The sequence below is a fragment of the Poecilia reticulata genome, linkage group LG7, assembly GCF_000633615.1.
Source record: "Poecilia reticulata strain Guanapo linkage group LG7, Guppy_female_1.0+MT, whole genome shotgun sequence".
NCBI classification, from domain to species: Eukaryota; Metazoa; Chordata; class Actinopteri; order Cyprinodontiformes; family Poeciliidae; genus Poecilia; species Poecilia reticulata.
Window position 1 is genome coordinate 8,993,840 of NC_024337.1, and position 16,538 is coordinate 9,010,377.

Sequence of the window (16,538 nt, forward strand, 5' to 3'; positions counted from 1 at the left end):
GATCCCCTCAACACCTCGGCTGCACCTATAAATTCTATCCATGAAAGTAATGAACAGAAACGGTGACAAAGGGCAGCCTTGGCGGAGTCCAACTCTCACCGGAAACAAGCCTGACTTACTGCCGGCAATGCAAACCAGACTCTGACACCGGTCATACAGGGACTTGACAGCCAGTATCAGGCCCCTGATAAGGGCTGTATCAGGGACCTAGAAGTTTTTTCTTTCTTTAAAAATCTTCTAGGATTTTTAAAGAAAATTTTGTATTTTCCCTAGAGGTTTGGTACATGCATAAATAAAGGACTGAGACAGTGAAGATTTTTCAAACACTGCCTACTGCTCACCTTCCACTCTCTTCCTCTAACACTTAGGGCAGTGAATGCTGGTAATGTCCCACTGCTCTGACACTCTGACTTAACCTGGTCAAAAACAGTCTGTGTATTTCATAGCTTGATTACTCTAAAGAGAGCAAGTAAACTGCTAATAGCTGAAAAAGCTACATTTAGAAATGTGCATCATTTTTAAACAGACAGAAGGTGGCCTACACAAATTCATTAAACCTTTAGTAAAAAAGGCAAAATCTATGAAACTGGAGAAAAGTTTTAACTAAAAATCTGCAAGGTTAAGCTTAGACATCAGAAACAAAAGAATATTTTCAAAAATTATTTTCTCAAGTGTTGCCTTGCAGCAGTGGGTTCATAGGTTATAATCTTGGCCTGAGGTTTTTCTGTGCGGTGCTAAAACACGTGGGTTGTTTTCGCATGACTGCTGACCGGTCCAGCATCACGCCCATCGACTGCTGGAGACAGGCACCAGTTCAAGACTTCAAGGATGAGCAGGGTTATAAGAGGGATGGATGGATGGACGCAAAATGAAAAAGTATTAAAAATGCTACAATTATGACATTACAAAAAGGGAAATACATATGCCACCAAAAGGACACATGTTTTTTAAGTTGAGAGAACAGAAAATAAAATGCTGAGAAACACATCAGGACATCAAGTAAGAACAAGCAAGAGAGGAAATGTACAAGACAATAAAGAAAAATAATATGCTGATACCCGGGATGCCAGGAAAGCCTGTTGTAAATACAGGAGTTTTCTTTGCCACTCTTATCTAATTTTCTATTGTAGTTTTTCCCCTTTAAATAATAGATTTTAAAAAATTTATAATAGTAATAAAAAATAAACATAGAGCCGTAATAACAATCCCAGTAACCACGTTGGCAAGACGCTGAATGTGAGATACATACAGAGGAAAAGGATGAGCAAATAGGCACTAAACAGTGCCTATTTGCTCATAGGGACTGTTTAGTGCCTATGAGAGGGGGAAAAAAACTTTAGCTGGAGGGAGAAGCAGAAGCTTGAAACATGCTGGAGCAATCCTATGAGCTCATACAAAACAGCTGAAATTCCTTAGTGCCAGCTCAAATGGGGGACATGCAGAGAGTTCACAGTGCTGAAGCTGAGGCTTAGGATATATAGCTGAAATCTAGAGCTCTCCAGAGATTGATCACATAACAGACTAGAAATTTATGGTTCTAAACTAAGCTACAAAGTAAAACCCTAAACTACCGTTCCTCCAGTAAAGGACCACATATTTCTACCCATGCAGCTGAACTGAGTAAATATAAAGGAGTGAGAAACCTATCTGGATTCACACCCCATCAATTACTTTTGTCCAGGACCAAATCTCTAAAAAAATAAAATAAAATAAAATAAAAATACAGTCCGAATGGAATCCCTTATTGCGTTTTCGCTCAATCTAAACAAAAAGGGAAAGTGCTTCTGCAGTTGTTGGTTCTGGATCCTGCAATCTCCATCACAATGTCAGCAGCACGCATACTGGAGTCTACAGATGGTTCATTGTCTTGTAGTTTTTACGTCATTCAAGACCTTTTTAAAACAGATTCGAGTACACACAGAGGAACAGAGGAACAGGCTAATGGAAACAGGATGCATCGCTACAACACTGGGAAGCCGGAGAGTGAGGCCTGTGAAAACACGCTGACACAACACTGAGCATGGGCTTGGTTTCCGTAGCACCCAGTCTGGGGTTTTGTTGCTTTTAAGGAAAACATAAAGAAGGATTGGAATGAAAATATAGCGAGGTGATAGGAGGGTGAGGAATAATAAAAGAAGAAACTGATGGATACAAATTGGTGGATTAACAATACAGACAGATGTGGCGGATATCTGCATAAAAATACAACCCCTCCCGCCCCCCCCAAACAATCAGATGAAAAAGTAAGACAATGAGCAAACACATCAGAGAAGAAGAAATGTAAAGATAAACAATAACCATGGAAGGATACGGTCCTAAACTTAGTTCTGATTTTTAGACACTCCCTTTGTCCGTGACCACACAGCAAGAGTTTACATTTACAGCCCAGGGTTTATAGTACAAAAGAAAAAGCTTCCCTAGATGCTCCTTTAAACAATGAGCTATGTAAGCCAAACCAATTCACATTAATCAAGTGATGCTAAAAGCTTCCGAAGCTCAACTTACTGCAATAAACAAGTATTCATTTACAAGGAGATAGAAGAAGAGGCCTAAGTGAAGAACAATTTGATTTTCAAACGCAGTAATTATAAGTAGCAGAAAAAAATATCACATTTATTAAAAATGTTCTGCAGTTTCAGTCAAACTTGAAGGCAGTGCAGCGTTACGTACATAGAACCAGTCCGTTCATCCATCCATGGTGTTGGCTTTCTGGTTTTAGCCCCTTATCAAGTCTGGAGGAGGCCAAAGCCCTTCACCATTCATGCACACACTCACACACACGCTGATGGTGGCAAGCTACTGGATAGTAGCCACAGCTGCCCTGGGGCAGTCTGACAGAAGCAAGGCTGCAATGCACCAGCGCCACCCATTAGCTGGGTGAAGTGCTTTGCCCAAGGACACATCGACATTTGATCCGATTTTCCATCAGATCAAATGCCAAAATGGATCCAGGGCCTAAGACTCAATCCAGAAACCTTACAGAAGAGCTCCTTTCAGCCTCCATATCTCATGATCTTGGGTGCAGCAAGGTAAGTAGATCAACCGGTAAATCAAGACCGTTGCTTTATGACTCAGATCGTTCTTCGTCATGACAGACCAAAATAAGAACAGCATAACGATTCCCTATGTAGCATATCTGACACTGTATTGTACCATCACTCATCAACAAGACGACAAGATACCTGAACTTCTCTCCTCTCCCCAGTTCAAGGTAGAGACTGACCCACACCCTGGAGGGAAGAGTTTGCTTTGTTATCCTGTGAACAACCATGGTTCTCAGATTTTCTTAAAATGTATCTTTATGGGTTAAAATTATACAAGGGCCAATGCAGGATTTGTCTGCAATAGCCAATTGTTTTGAGACACGATACTGAACAAACTTATACCCAAGAGAAGGAGACCTGATTATCTGGGCAACTTTGTTTGCAATAAAAATGCTTCAAATGGGGATTGTTTGTTATGATACCTCTTTGACTGCTATCTAATTCATAATAATTGAGCTTCCAAACTGAAATCTAGAAAAGGGATGTTACAATTAAAGATTCATTAAGACAGAGATCTTCTTTCAGATACCCTTAGAAACTATAAAAAAGGACAAGAAAAACAAAAACGCTGATGCAAATAACCTGGCCAGTCTTGAAGTTAAGCTCTCAAAGTCCTAAATACCTTGCGGACTTGGAGGAGTTTATTCTTGAAAGCGGATAACCTTTTCTTTAAAATGTAATCTTATGTTTAATTCTTCAAACAACTTGGTTCTAATTTCTCTGTAAAGCTCATTAAATCTGCAATAAAATCTTTCTTTGTGTTGAGTTTCACTTATAACTGCTGATGTACAACTAAGGCAAAGCTCCTTACTAAAGGAGGACAGTTCTTGAGTGAATTAGCAGTTCTTCTTTTTGCTCTCTGATTTATGCGGTCATGAGCTGTCACGTTCCTGACTTGTGCATGAGCCTTTGTACTTTATTACCCTATCAATCCCCTAACTCTATAAAAAATTATATAAAGCATGACACTATGTCAAACACTCATAAAGCACAAGTACAGACTGTGAGTAGCTTGTTAATCCAACAGAGATGAGTTCAATGAGATCCAACTTGACTCAGCCCACTAACACCGACAGTAATCATTCATTATGTAACTCATCTCTAATGTTTTTGTTCTGTTTGTTTGTGCTCAGAGTTAGTGGGTCACGGAGATACAACAATGAGAGGCTGTGCTGTTTTGGTGCGGCTCTGTGAAACGCTCTGAACCGATCACTTGAAAATAATTCAGGAGCTGCCCTTCAGACTTTTTCTAGATTTATTTAATTGCCCTGTTTCATCAGTCACAAAACTCCACTAAAATCTTTTAACTCTGTTCTGAAATTCATACCCATCTATATTCCTCAAACAGTTAAACTTACGACCCTTACAGTAAAAACAGTGATCAGCTGAAAACATTTTGACTCATTTTCAAGCTTTAAAGCTAGCTAATGCTTAAGCTACTGTTAGCTTAAGGTTAAGCTAACGATTAGCTAACGTTCCAAAAAATTGGATTTTGTTTATAGATTCTACCAGAACTGTTCACAGCTGTCTACATGGGAATAACCACACTGGATTCTGAACTCAGGATTGCTCACCAAGCTATAATATTCCCAGTCTTGTCGTTTTTGCGACAGGGAACCAGTGACTTCTTTTTCCACTGCAGAAGGCACAGACGCTGGTATCACCAGCTCTCTCTGGACCAGATGAACAGCTTTTGTAATAAACTTGCTTTACTGTATTTGTATAATTTGAGTGTTGCAGAGAGAGATCATACTAATACATAAAAATCTGTTTATTATTATGTACATACATACAGTGTAACAAATGATTGTACTTTCTGACATTACTTCTAAATCTAAACTTGGTATTGGATTGTTTTGGGACATAATCATTCATCAAAAATCAGGTTTTAAAAGCAGTTTCATGCTTATATACAAGAACAGTAAGATTGGAAGACAGGCCTGGGAGAGAAACTGATGCTAACAAAGACAATAAAATTACTTAAAAAGCTATCTATGCTCCAATGCAACTTAATGGAGTGACAGTTTGATGGGGCTGGAGCAGTTATTGCTCTGCTGCCATTTACTGCTACATTGAACAGTCTTGAGCAGAAAGTAACTCTAGTAACAACAATAAACCATTTCTAACTAAATACAGATGATACTAATCTCACACTCCTTAAACTGTAGGTAATGGTGAACTACAACAGGCATCGGGAGGGTCTGTAAAATGACACTGTGCTGGATGTGAGAACAGGTTCTCTTCTCTGTCCACGAGCAAAACCACGGTGACATTTGGCATGCCACGTAACCTGCAACTTGCTCTGTTAGGATTTTTTTTTTGTTGTTACTCTGAAGCAGCTGCAGCTGTGTGGAATATGTGTTACTGTGTGAAAAGTAAAGTGCAGTTTACTGAAAAAGATAAAGCTAACAAACCTTCCCTGAGCTGTTGGCGTCTGCCCTTCACACATCAATTAGACACATGGCGCTCCAATCCAGCCAAAAACAAATATAATGGGAGCTTAAAGTGAGGAAAGAATTAGCACAGGCATGCTCTTCTTTGTTGGTTTTGTGGTTCTGGCAGGATGTTGGAACGTATATGAAACTAGCTCAGCTCTCTTTACGGTTAAACCATATCTTTGATTTCAGAGAATTATAACGGCACGTGGTTTGGCTTCACAGCAAGACTAAATTATAAAGATCTTACTTTAATCTCCAAGAAACTATTCAGTTCACGCCACACCAGATGGTTTTAAAATCTAAAATATTCAAAAAGACCCAAAAAGAGAAACTAATAATTCACAAAGCAAACATAGAAGTAACATCCGCAATCAACGGAAAATCACTGAAAGCACTGAAACTGGTGTTGGGAAGCGTCTTACCATAGAGTGGCCCACAATAAAGACAGGAAGATCCGGGTGGCGGGACTTCATGAGGTCAATGTGCTGCAGGGAATCCCTGATGTAAATCTGAAAGTCCCTGATGTTCAACCTCTCTCCTTCACTCTGACCATGGCCAACTGCAAGACGAGACAGTGACAGACTAGTCAATATGCATGGTGTTATTTAAAGACCTTTTATGCAAAAACACCAAGGCTTTGGTGGATGTTTAACAAATGGCTTTTTTAGGAACTCTTCTCTCTGTTCCAGTGTAATCCTTCTGCTTTGTTTTAGACAACAAATGACTGAAATGGTGGATTGTTAAAAGGACTAAAGAATGAATGAAAAAACATCGAGGGGAAGCCAAACTGATGAGAATGAGGGAAACTGTGGCTAAGATGATGAGGTCATTAGAAGAGATGGGACAGGCTAAATAGCCAAATAAGGCAAAATGAGCTGGGAAAGAGAATAAAGTCTGATTGAAATAGAAAGCTGCCCTGGAGGAGAATTGGATGAGAGAAGGATGCAAAGTGGGCAAACAAAAAAGAAATGAAGAAATCAAACCAGACGTAAAAAGAAACATTAACTTAAATTTACATTTTGTTAGCAGAGTACAGTGAGATGATTTATGTGGAAAGATGCAAAGAGAAATCATCTGGTGACTGGAATCTAACAATTTTCAGCTGACCATCAAATCGGCAACTTAAAAAACAAAAACAAATCTTTTGAACACACATTGCTGCTAAGCTCAACTGCGTAATGATGAAATAAACTTTTTCAGCTTAGTGGGGGAAGAAAACTCAATGTAGGCTATTTTCAGAAACAAGGAGATGTTTAATTTAAAGTTGGAGGAGCCCCAGAGATGTAAGACGGTTTAAAGGGAAACTGCATTTTCTATGACATGTTGTCTGAGGTTCATTAAGGCTGCAATAGGACTTCAGCAGTTAAAAAAAGTGCAGCAAAATATGTTTTTACCCCTTTGGGTTTTCCTGGAGGATGTTGGATTTAAAAACATTAGCTGCCTTTTGGAAATCTTAGACCCCAAATAAAGATCTATATATTTTAGGAAAACACATGCAGTCTTATGTTGCAGTGCTGCCCATAATACTGTCAAAAAAGAGCCTAAAGACAGTTTATTTTATCTTTGAAATAAACTGTCACACACCCCATGTAACTTGGCTTGTGTTCCTAATATCAAGGCTGGAAAAAATATATTTTGAATGCTGTTATGTCTGCTGCATAGATAGGTCTTAAAGAGAAATCCTCCGATCAAACATCTACAAAAATCAGAGACCGGAAATTGGCATTAAAATCCTGATCTTTGTCTAAATCTAAGCATTTTATAAGACGATGCTGAAACAATGTTGACTGCTAACAGATGGGAAATTTATAAGACAGGAGAAACAATTAATCTCTGCAGGCTGTGAATGAAAAAGACCTTACAGTTCTTTATATAGACAGAAATACCCATGACAGAGTGTGGAAAAGAAACAGACTCAATTGATGAACTCAGTTGGGAACTCCCTAAGGCGATGTGTGTTCCTGTGCATCTGTGTTTGCAGATGAAGCAAAGTCTACAGGGACTCGCTCCAGTTCAGTATTTTTCATTTAACAATGTCATACTTCAAAAGGTGTCACTGTGCATATATGTTCAGAGTAATTCACCTTCTTTTATTGTGTTTGCCAGTGTTTCATTACTTAAGCACCTCTTTCTCCGCCTTTTTTACTTTAAGAGAGTGTCATAAGGAAGCCAAGTGTTTATATTTAATGTGAAAATTATGCACTTTACTGACATTACACAACAGAGATTTAATTGAATTTAATTTCCTCCTGATTTTTAAAGCAGTGTTTTTGTTCAGAAGAAAGTTTTAACGTAATACATAAAAACCTAATACAAATGAGTTATAACCCACAGCACTTGTGCTGGGCACCATTGGGACCTAGCATCCAGCACAACAGCTGGTTACTATGGATACTGAATGCAAGCTGGTGGACAGATGTTGGTGTACAAGGAGTTACAATAATTACTTCCAGTCCTTCTGCTGCTTTCACCACATACACAGATGCTGCTCCTCTCCTGATTTGACCTCCTGATTTCTAAAGAAAGATAACACTTCATCCATATCCACACAATGAAAACACCGTTTCAAAAAAGTACTTTTTTTACTCAATATTTTGAGAACATCTTAGAGAGACGTTAATACTGATCTTTGGCTATGCCTGCACTGTCAGATTAGTTGCAATGAACCCAGCCCAGATATGAAATTTTCACTAGTTCCACATCCAATTTATAACATGTCAGAGATTTTGAAAGTGTTTTTATGTAAAAACAAATTTGGCTCAGGTGAAGTATGTGACTGAGCATTATAATTTCTGCCTTCCCTGTCATTCCCATAAATAAAACATATAACAACATTCACATTTAAACCACTTGAAGACTGTCCTGCTCCAACTAGAAAAAAAAACAAAACGATATTATTTATTGAACCTAACAATAAAACAGTGGACATGCATGCTTTTATCTTCATCTTCATACCCAAAGATGGGAACTGCAAGTTGTTTGAACAAAAGACTCATGGCCACAATGTGGTAACCTGAGAAGTTGCCATAGTTCTGCTTTTCGTCAAAGCTTTCGGCGGATGTGAGATTGGTCACTAACAGACTGTGTGAAATGTTCGACATTCACTCACAGGCCACATCATTAGGTCCATCAGGTGTTTGTTAACTAAAATAGAGAATCAGATCATCACACGGCAGCAACGCAATCCACTTAGGCATTGAGATGTGATGAAGGTGACTTCCTGAAGCTCAAACCGGAATGGATCAGAAACTGGACTGTGAATGTGGCATGGCTGTCAACACTGGGCATGTCTGGGTATTTCAGAAACTGTTGATTTACTGGGAATCTTACGATTCATCATCTCTTGGATTTACAAATGATCCAAAAAGGAGAAAATAGCCAATGAGCAGCAGATCTGTGCATGAGAATGGATGACAGAAACCAACTAAACAGTAACTCAAATTACTAAAGATGCAGTATGTCAAACCTTGAGGCAGATGGGCTACAGCAGCAGAAGACCACACAGGGTGCCACTCTTGTCAGCTAAAACGTGTAACTATAGTTACAATTCATACAGGCTCACCAAAATTGGAAGACAACAGATGGGCAAAATTTCGCCTTGTCCAATGAGTTTCTATTTCAGCTGCAACATTCAGATGGTAGGGTGAGAAATTAGTGTAAACAACGTGAAGGCATGAATCCATACTGCCTTGTTATCGGTTATTAATGCAGGTGGGGGATGGTGTAGCGTTTTCACACACGATCTGAAAACTGCTGTTGGTCATGTCCATCCCTTTATGACCACAGATGTGGTGGATTTGCATTCTAGATGTTCAGATGACTATTCTGATGCAACTGTGTGATGTTGTCATGCTGGACCACAATTTCTGAAGAATGTTTCAGCCTTCAAGAGGAATCTGTGACCAAAAAATTACAACATTTCAGAGAGGCCCCACCCTCTGACAGCAAAGTGTGCCTGATAAAGTGCCTGGTGAATGAATGTATATCCAACCCTTGGCGCAAAGCGGCATTTTAAGAAAACAAAGGATTAACCCAGTGTTTCTCAATTCCTGTCTTCAGGGACTGCTGACCCTGCATATTTTAGATGCGTCTCTGTTCCAAAACACCTGACTCAAATTATTGCATGACCTCCTCTTCATGCCACAGCAAGTCATTCAAGTGTGTGGCAGAAGGTAAACGCTTCCTGGTTCCTGAGGACCGGAATTGAGAAACACTGGATTAACCGAAGGTCCAGAGAACAACAGGTCTGTGTCTTGTTGTGAACCGGTTCTTCGTGCTCTGACTGGTAGGGCTGGAGAGTGTTTTGAAAACTTGTGCACAGCAACATGTTTCAGGAAGAAAAACAACTTCCATTGAAAGCTGCAGAACAAAATCATTTTCTCAAACAGGATTAGTTGGCTCCAACACGAATAATCTGTGTCAGCCAGAGCTGTATGCGACTACTGATAAACATGAGGGACACAGTGAGCGTGGGTGTAAATGTATGCATGGGCTTACAGTCCTGTGATGTGCGTTTGTCACTCACCGTGGTCATGAGCAAACACCAGCAGGGACCGTTCTTTCAGTCTCTGTGCAATTTCTTCATATGGCCCACTGTGTTCTCCCGCTCCATGAGCAATAAACACCAGAGCCCTGAGAGGAGATGAGAGGGAAAATGTTGATTTATTTATTTTTTTTCTGGAACGGATATGCGCGTGACTTCTTTTATCCCCTTCCTATCTCTTGCGTGCGGTGATAAACTGAAGTTTATATTCTGCACGGGAGTGGCATCCTTCCTCGATTTACTGATAATCAGGCTCTACAATGCAACAGTTTATGACTGGAAAAAACCTCAGAATCTCCCCCTGACAGGCGCCATGGATGAGCTGCGGATGAGCCATGGAGGACCGAAACGGACTTGCAGGATGATGGAAGAAAATCATGAGCAACAGCAGAAAAAGACAAGCTGAGAACGAAGCAGACTGTGTGTTCAGAGATAACAGCCACCATCCATCTGTCAGTCTGCCTGCCTCTACACACCCCTGCCTGCCTGACTCAAAACACACATATGAGATGCCACCAAAACATGGCATAGCACATGAATTTAGTGAGAGCAGCAACTGTATATTCTTGCAGCTCTTTCAAGACCGAAACACGAGAACACGAGCTACAAATGCAGATTTCAGCAATGCCCTGTTTAGTGAAGCAGTTTAAAAAGACTGTTTTTGTTTGCAGTGACGTTAATCATACTGTAAAGTGTGGTACAAAAGTATTCATACTCCCTTTATATTGATCGCATTTCAGCAGCATGCTTTACTGTATTTTGAGGCAATAGACAACACAAAGTAATGAAACCAAATAACACAGTTTGCCTTAATTTTACAAAGAACAGCCAAAATTATGAGCAGCCAATTTTTTTTTCTCTTGTGAAAAAAGAACATGCACATAAAATACGGAATTACATAAATACTAACCCAATTAATTACAAGTTTTCTATAAAATTTAGGTCTGGACTTTAACTGTGCCACTCCAGAACATCTACCCCGTTGAATTCAAACCATTTCTGTGCAGCTATAGTTAAATGCTTTAACTTTTTCATTGTGATCTCATCAGACCAATTACTTTCTTCCACTTGACCATATAGTCTCCCAACACTAGTTTCATCCTCAATCTGAGTTTTCTTCAGCAGTGATTTTCTCATTGCCACATTCCCAGAAAGCTTTGAATGGTGAAGAACCCGGACAACAATTGTTGTCTGTAGAGTTTCTCCATTTCAGCTGGCTGATGTAGGCAGATTTAGATATGTGGCATATTCGTTCCATTTTTTCATGAAAGCATGTTTTTCTATCCATCCCCTGACAGATACTTTTCAGTAACCTTTTCTCTAATTTACTTGGAGTGTTCTTTTGTCTTTATGCTGCAAGGGTATCCAGGAATCCCGATTAACCAGTGAGACAGGTTTCTTTATATTTCAATCACTTGAGACACAGTCACAGCACTCAGCTGATGTCCATTTCACTCACTGTGAGACTGCTAGCACCAATTAGCTGGACATATGTTTCATTAGGCCAGTCACTTTAAAGGTGGTGAATAATGATGCAACCACCTATTTTACTCTACGTATTTTTATTTACGTGTCATTATTTTGTAGAAACCAGTTTTCAGCTAAACGTTACAGGACTTTTTCATAAAAAATGCCATATTTTTAAATGAAGATTATTTTTGCAAAATCAATAAGAAAGGTAAGACATCCAAAGAGGTGTACTCTTCTGTACATATCTTTAGAAAGACAACTTATTCTGATTGGCTGCAGACTGACAGGCATGATATGTTATCAGTGACGTTAGATCACATTCCTCCTGCAGTCACCTCTTCATCTTCAACACCACATTCAATTTAGAAAAGTTCTCAGTTTGTATTGTACCTGAAGAACTGTTTAAAAGACTAAAACATTATTATTATTTTTTTTATCAATGGTTATCCAGACTTTCTAAAGGTATTTTTCTCCTAAACTACAGTTTTTACCTGTCCTATGTTAACACACAACAGATAACATGACAGTAAATTCAGGGGTTTTGAACATCGCCCTGCAAATGGGGAATATGCTGGATTTTTATTCATACAATGGGGCTTGTTAGGGTGACACTTGATTTTATCAAATGTTTTGCGTCTTCTATCAGTGCATACTAAGCAGGGGAAGCTGAGCGTTCCTTCTCTTAGAAGCATCAGTGGTGCTGAGAAGCCTGCAAGAGCTTCACTAATCAGCAGCAGACAATTAACCCAAATGCATTCAGCGACAGAGGAAGGAGGGGACAAAGTGAAACGAGGCAGGAGGAAAATGAGCGAAAGTGTTACGGGCGGGGTGGTGAGGAGGAGTGGAACAGTAGTGACTGTTCATCAGGGGTTCGGTGTCACTCACAGCTCTTCCTCTCCTTTTTTTAGGCATCCATCGCTTGGGGCTAAGACTTCCTCTGCACTTGTAACGAGTGAACTTGAGTGTGAATCAGTGTCTTTGTGCGACCATAATGTTCTGCAACACACAACCAGAGGAGCTGCGGTATATTAGCGGTGGTAATTTGGCTTTGCTGTCAAGGCAACTGTAGTGAGCAGCATGCTGCAGACTCCATTTGTAATTTCTTTTCCAGATTTTCTTCATCCATAATTTCACCAAAAGGGTTTTTGATTCAATGGATGAGCTCATATTTTATTTCGGTCCTGTAACAAAACATATGAAAACAATGAAATAAATTGTGTTTTCAGTTTAAATGCTCTGAATAGTCGCATACTGGTTTTGTTCAGTAACAAACTGCAGACAGATAGGTGACGTGACCAAGATATCCTCAGTCACCTCACTTTTTTCAGGCCCTTTTCAACCATTTGTTTTGCATTATTATTTGAATTGGATACTACGTTTTGGTATTATTCGTGTAAAAGAAAAACTGATTTTCTGACAATACGAAATTCATTTAAACACCAGTAGGAAACATGAGATGGATCAGTAGGAAACATGAGATGGATCAGTAGAGGACCTTCCTAGGAATTGTCGACCTAAAAAATATTACTGAAAGAGCTCATCCACGACTCATCCAGGAGGTCGCAGAATAAGCTAGACATACATCTACAGTCCAGCAGCCCAGCAGGTAATAGCCTCAGCTAAGGTCAGTGTCTTTGAGTCAACAGTAAGAATAAGACAGGACTAAATAGCATCCAAGGTAGAGTTGCAAGTTTGTTTGTGATAAAAGTAGACTAATGTTTAATCATTAGTCCAATGATTAAACAGACTAGTTTGCAGTTGATGGATTTAGGGACAGTTACATTTTCACATTGCTTTTTCCAGTTGCAAATGAAATCACCAGTTGGAAACAGTTTTTTATCAGGTTGGACTTTTACTCAGGTTGTCTTTGTCTGATATTAAAATCTGTTTGTTGACCTAGAAAAGGAGCATGTGCCAAAAAACTGAAAAGGAAGAAATCTGTATGGGTGAAAATACTTCTTGACAGCACAATGACATTACCTTCAATTCAAATGAGCTCTACGCTTCATCTACAGTGCACCATGTTTGCCCAAGGTTTGCATCATCACCTCCATAATTAATCTGTCCTGATTACGTAAAGCTGGAAAACTTTCAGATTTTCCTCCTTTCAAGGGATTCTCGCTTTTCATTGCCTCTTCTATCATGGGAACTGGAAATCTACTTCTCTCTCACACAGCTTCCGCTGCTGGAACAACGTGGCTTAGAACAAGTCCCATTAAACTACCCAGAGAGTGAGAGACAGGTTGTGGCTCCTACTGCTTTAACACAAGGCTAGTCCAAACAGCCACAGGGTCTAAACAAAGCCACAGGCCTAATCCACCTTATGTATAGCCTGTGGGGTGCAGCGAGGTTATAAGCTTTATAAAGCTCTCAATGGTCCTCAAATTCTCCACCTTCACTGGTGAACATTACTTGGAACAGGAACTTACCAGATTTTCAAACACCAGCCTGTACTACTTTTCTGCTGTCATGTTTTCACATTGCTGCTAGTAACAAGGTTTGACATGCTTAAAATTACTCATCTTCATTAAGAAAATTTAATTATTATATTTTTTAATATTCATGAGTGTGAATTTAGAGATAGTAATCTATGGCTTTCTATTTTTCAGGGATTTAATTATGACTTGATGCTGAGGTGACCCTTCAAAATGGGAAAGATCAGAAAACAGGCCATTCTGCTAAAGCACATGTATGTTCACTTCTGTAAACCAAGAAAATGACTCCTCCAAACTACCTTGCTAAATGTAAACAGAAGGTCATGAGACCCAAAGCATAATTTAAGTTGCCTATTCGCAGACGTTTCTATGGAACGTAAAATCGTATCTGGATTGTAGGAATAAAAAAGCCAATAACAAAACAGAAGCTAAAGAAAAAGTGGACTTCAAGATGTCTTGATATTTTTTGAAGGTAATCAAACACTAGAAAGCGTTTCCGTCTGTCCATTTTATTTTACTCTTATTACAAGTAAATTTGTATATATTTCCACTGTTAATCCCTTTCCCAGTATCCTGAAGTACAGTGCAAAAAGACTCACAAAGACTCAACTGTAACTCAAGTGTCCTTAATTCAATACAACTCAGAACCATTTAAGACACATTCAGGCTGAACTCCCAGGTGGCAGGAAGAGTTGATGCACTTGGAGCAAAAAATAAAATGCATGTGACAGATAAGAACTGCGCCGACAGCTGCAAAACAAGGCAGAGTTTGACAAGTAGAAAGTTAATGTGACAGACCAGTACGGAAAAGGATGCTGGAAACGGGGAAGTTATTATGTTTGTGTCAAAGTGTGCTGAGCAGAGACGGAAAAAAAAGACAAGAAACAGGAAATTGCTGCATGATGGAGAGAGACCGAGGCAGACAAGCTGTGACAGTAGGAAAGCCTAAATCAATGGTGATACTTTTATATCTAAAATATTCCTTTGCACAGGGATTTTTTTTATAGAAACAATTAATCAAAAAGACATAAATAAAATGGAAGCTAATTTTGCAAAGAGCTGATCTTAAAATGAAAAGCTCAAGAACAACAAATTTGCACATTACATATATAACAATGGCAATTAAAACTACATAGAAAAATTCTATTGCCACATTTAATTCTTCCCATTTGGTCACCTTCCTAAAATAATAGCTCAATTTTTTGGCAAAAAAATGGCTTATGCCATTAATTTACAAAGGTGACAAAATAATCCTTTAAATGACCTGATTTTGTGAAGTAAGTTGGATGCTCAAAAACACAGTAATTTCACAGTATAAATTATTAAATCCCTTAGAAGCATCCTCTGAACCCTATGCTACCACAGAAACCTCCACAAACTGCCCTCCATGAACTGCTTAGCAACTTGGCAAGGGAAAAGTATGGTTTTCTAATCCACTGCCAGGACAGATGCCACACTGCACTTCTTGAATGTGAGGTTTGTGAACTAAACATTCCCAAAGACAATACAGCATCTCAGGACAAATATAGCATTATTGAACATCCTCAAAGACCTCTGGTATGATTTATAACTGGATTACTCATACCTCAGCCAAATTAAAAGACACTACCGAAAAACTACATCAGTTCCTGATATTTAAAGTGAGTTGCCACCTAAAGTCAATATCATAGATTTTCCCTCATTCGTTATAGATCTGCCATAAAGCGTTAAAACAAAGAGAGCCATTGTAATGAAAGTATTGTCCACAGGCACAGGAGGAGAGTTTAAAGCTCCTGACATTGCTAAAATGCAAACAGAAAAGGGATCCCTGACCCCATCTGACGTTTCACTGTGAGGGGCTCTAGCTGTCCGCTCTATGCAAAAAGAGTTGGTAAAGTACAGGTGCAGGTTTCAGATACAGCTCCAAATCTGTCAGTGTGTTCATGTTTGTTGACGGTTAACCCAAGTCAAACATCTGCTAGGACCCTGTAAATGATTACAGACGTCCCTATGTCTGTCTTGATACCTTTCACCTGTTTCTTGGTAAAATAGGACCATTCAGAAACCTTTGACCTGATTTTTTTGTTATGCTCACCTCGTGTGAAAATAAAGTAACACCTTTTTAAGCAGCTTCACAGTGGTGATCTAGTTTCCCTCTTAACATGAGCTACTTAGCAAACTTCGGTAAAAAATAAATAGTAATGTAAAGAATAACCTTGAATGCTGAGTTGATATTTTGCCCCAAACACTTCAGTTATTGCTGTTTTGAGTAAGCAGTAAGACAAGTACTGTCGTACTGGTAATATGTGTGACAGTAGTATCCACTAATTCACTGAAAGAGTAATTTCAACTTACTAAAGAATTTTTTTTTCCAGATGACTTTTAATAAAACAGGGTAGTAAATTTTAACAACAAAAATGTCCATTAATATTTAGCTCATCCTTCATAATTATTTCCCTGTAAAATAATAAGCTACCAGAAAGGTAGCTATATCTTCTATTTTTGCCCAGAATAGAGAGATTTTGTAAAAAGTTCTGGTTCTAAAATGGCAAAATAAATAAATAAATTGTGATATTGTTCCTACATAAATTTGATGTGTCATTCCAGTGGCACATTATACATTAAACTT

The 16,538-nt window shown here is 38.9% G+C and overlaps 1 protein-coding gene across 3 annotated transcripts in view; it reads right to left on the reverse strand.

Moving 5' to 3' along the window:
* Positions 1-16,538, reverse strand: part of mgll (monoglyceride lipase) — a 31,162-nt gene that overhangs the window by 7,344 nt on the left and 7,280 nt on the right. For all 3 annotated transcript variants that reach the window (XM_008413205.2, XM_008413203.2, XM_008413204.2), the window contains 2 exons: positions 10,008-10,114; positions 5,905-6,041 (listed from right to left, as the gene is read on the reverse strand). In XM_008413205.2, coding sequence (XP_008411427.1) covers positions 5,905-6,041; positions 10,008-10,114 — 244 coding nt within the window. The remainder of the gene's footprint in view (positions 1-5,904; positions 6,042-10,007; positions 10,115-16,538) is intronic.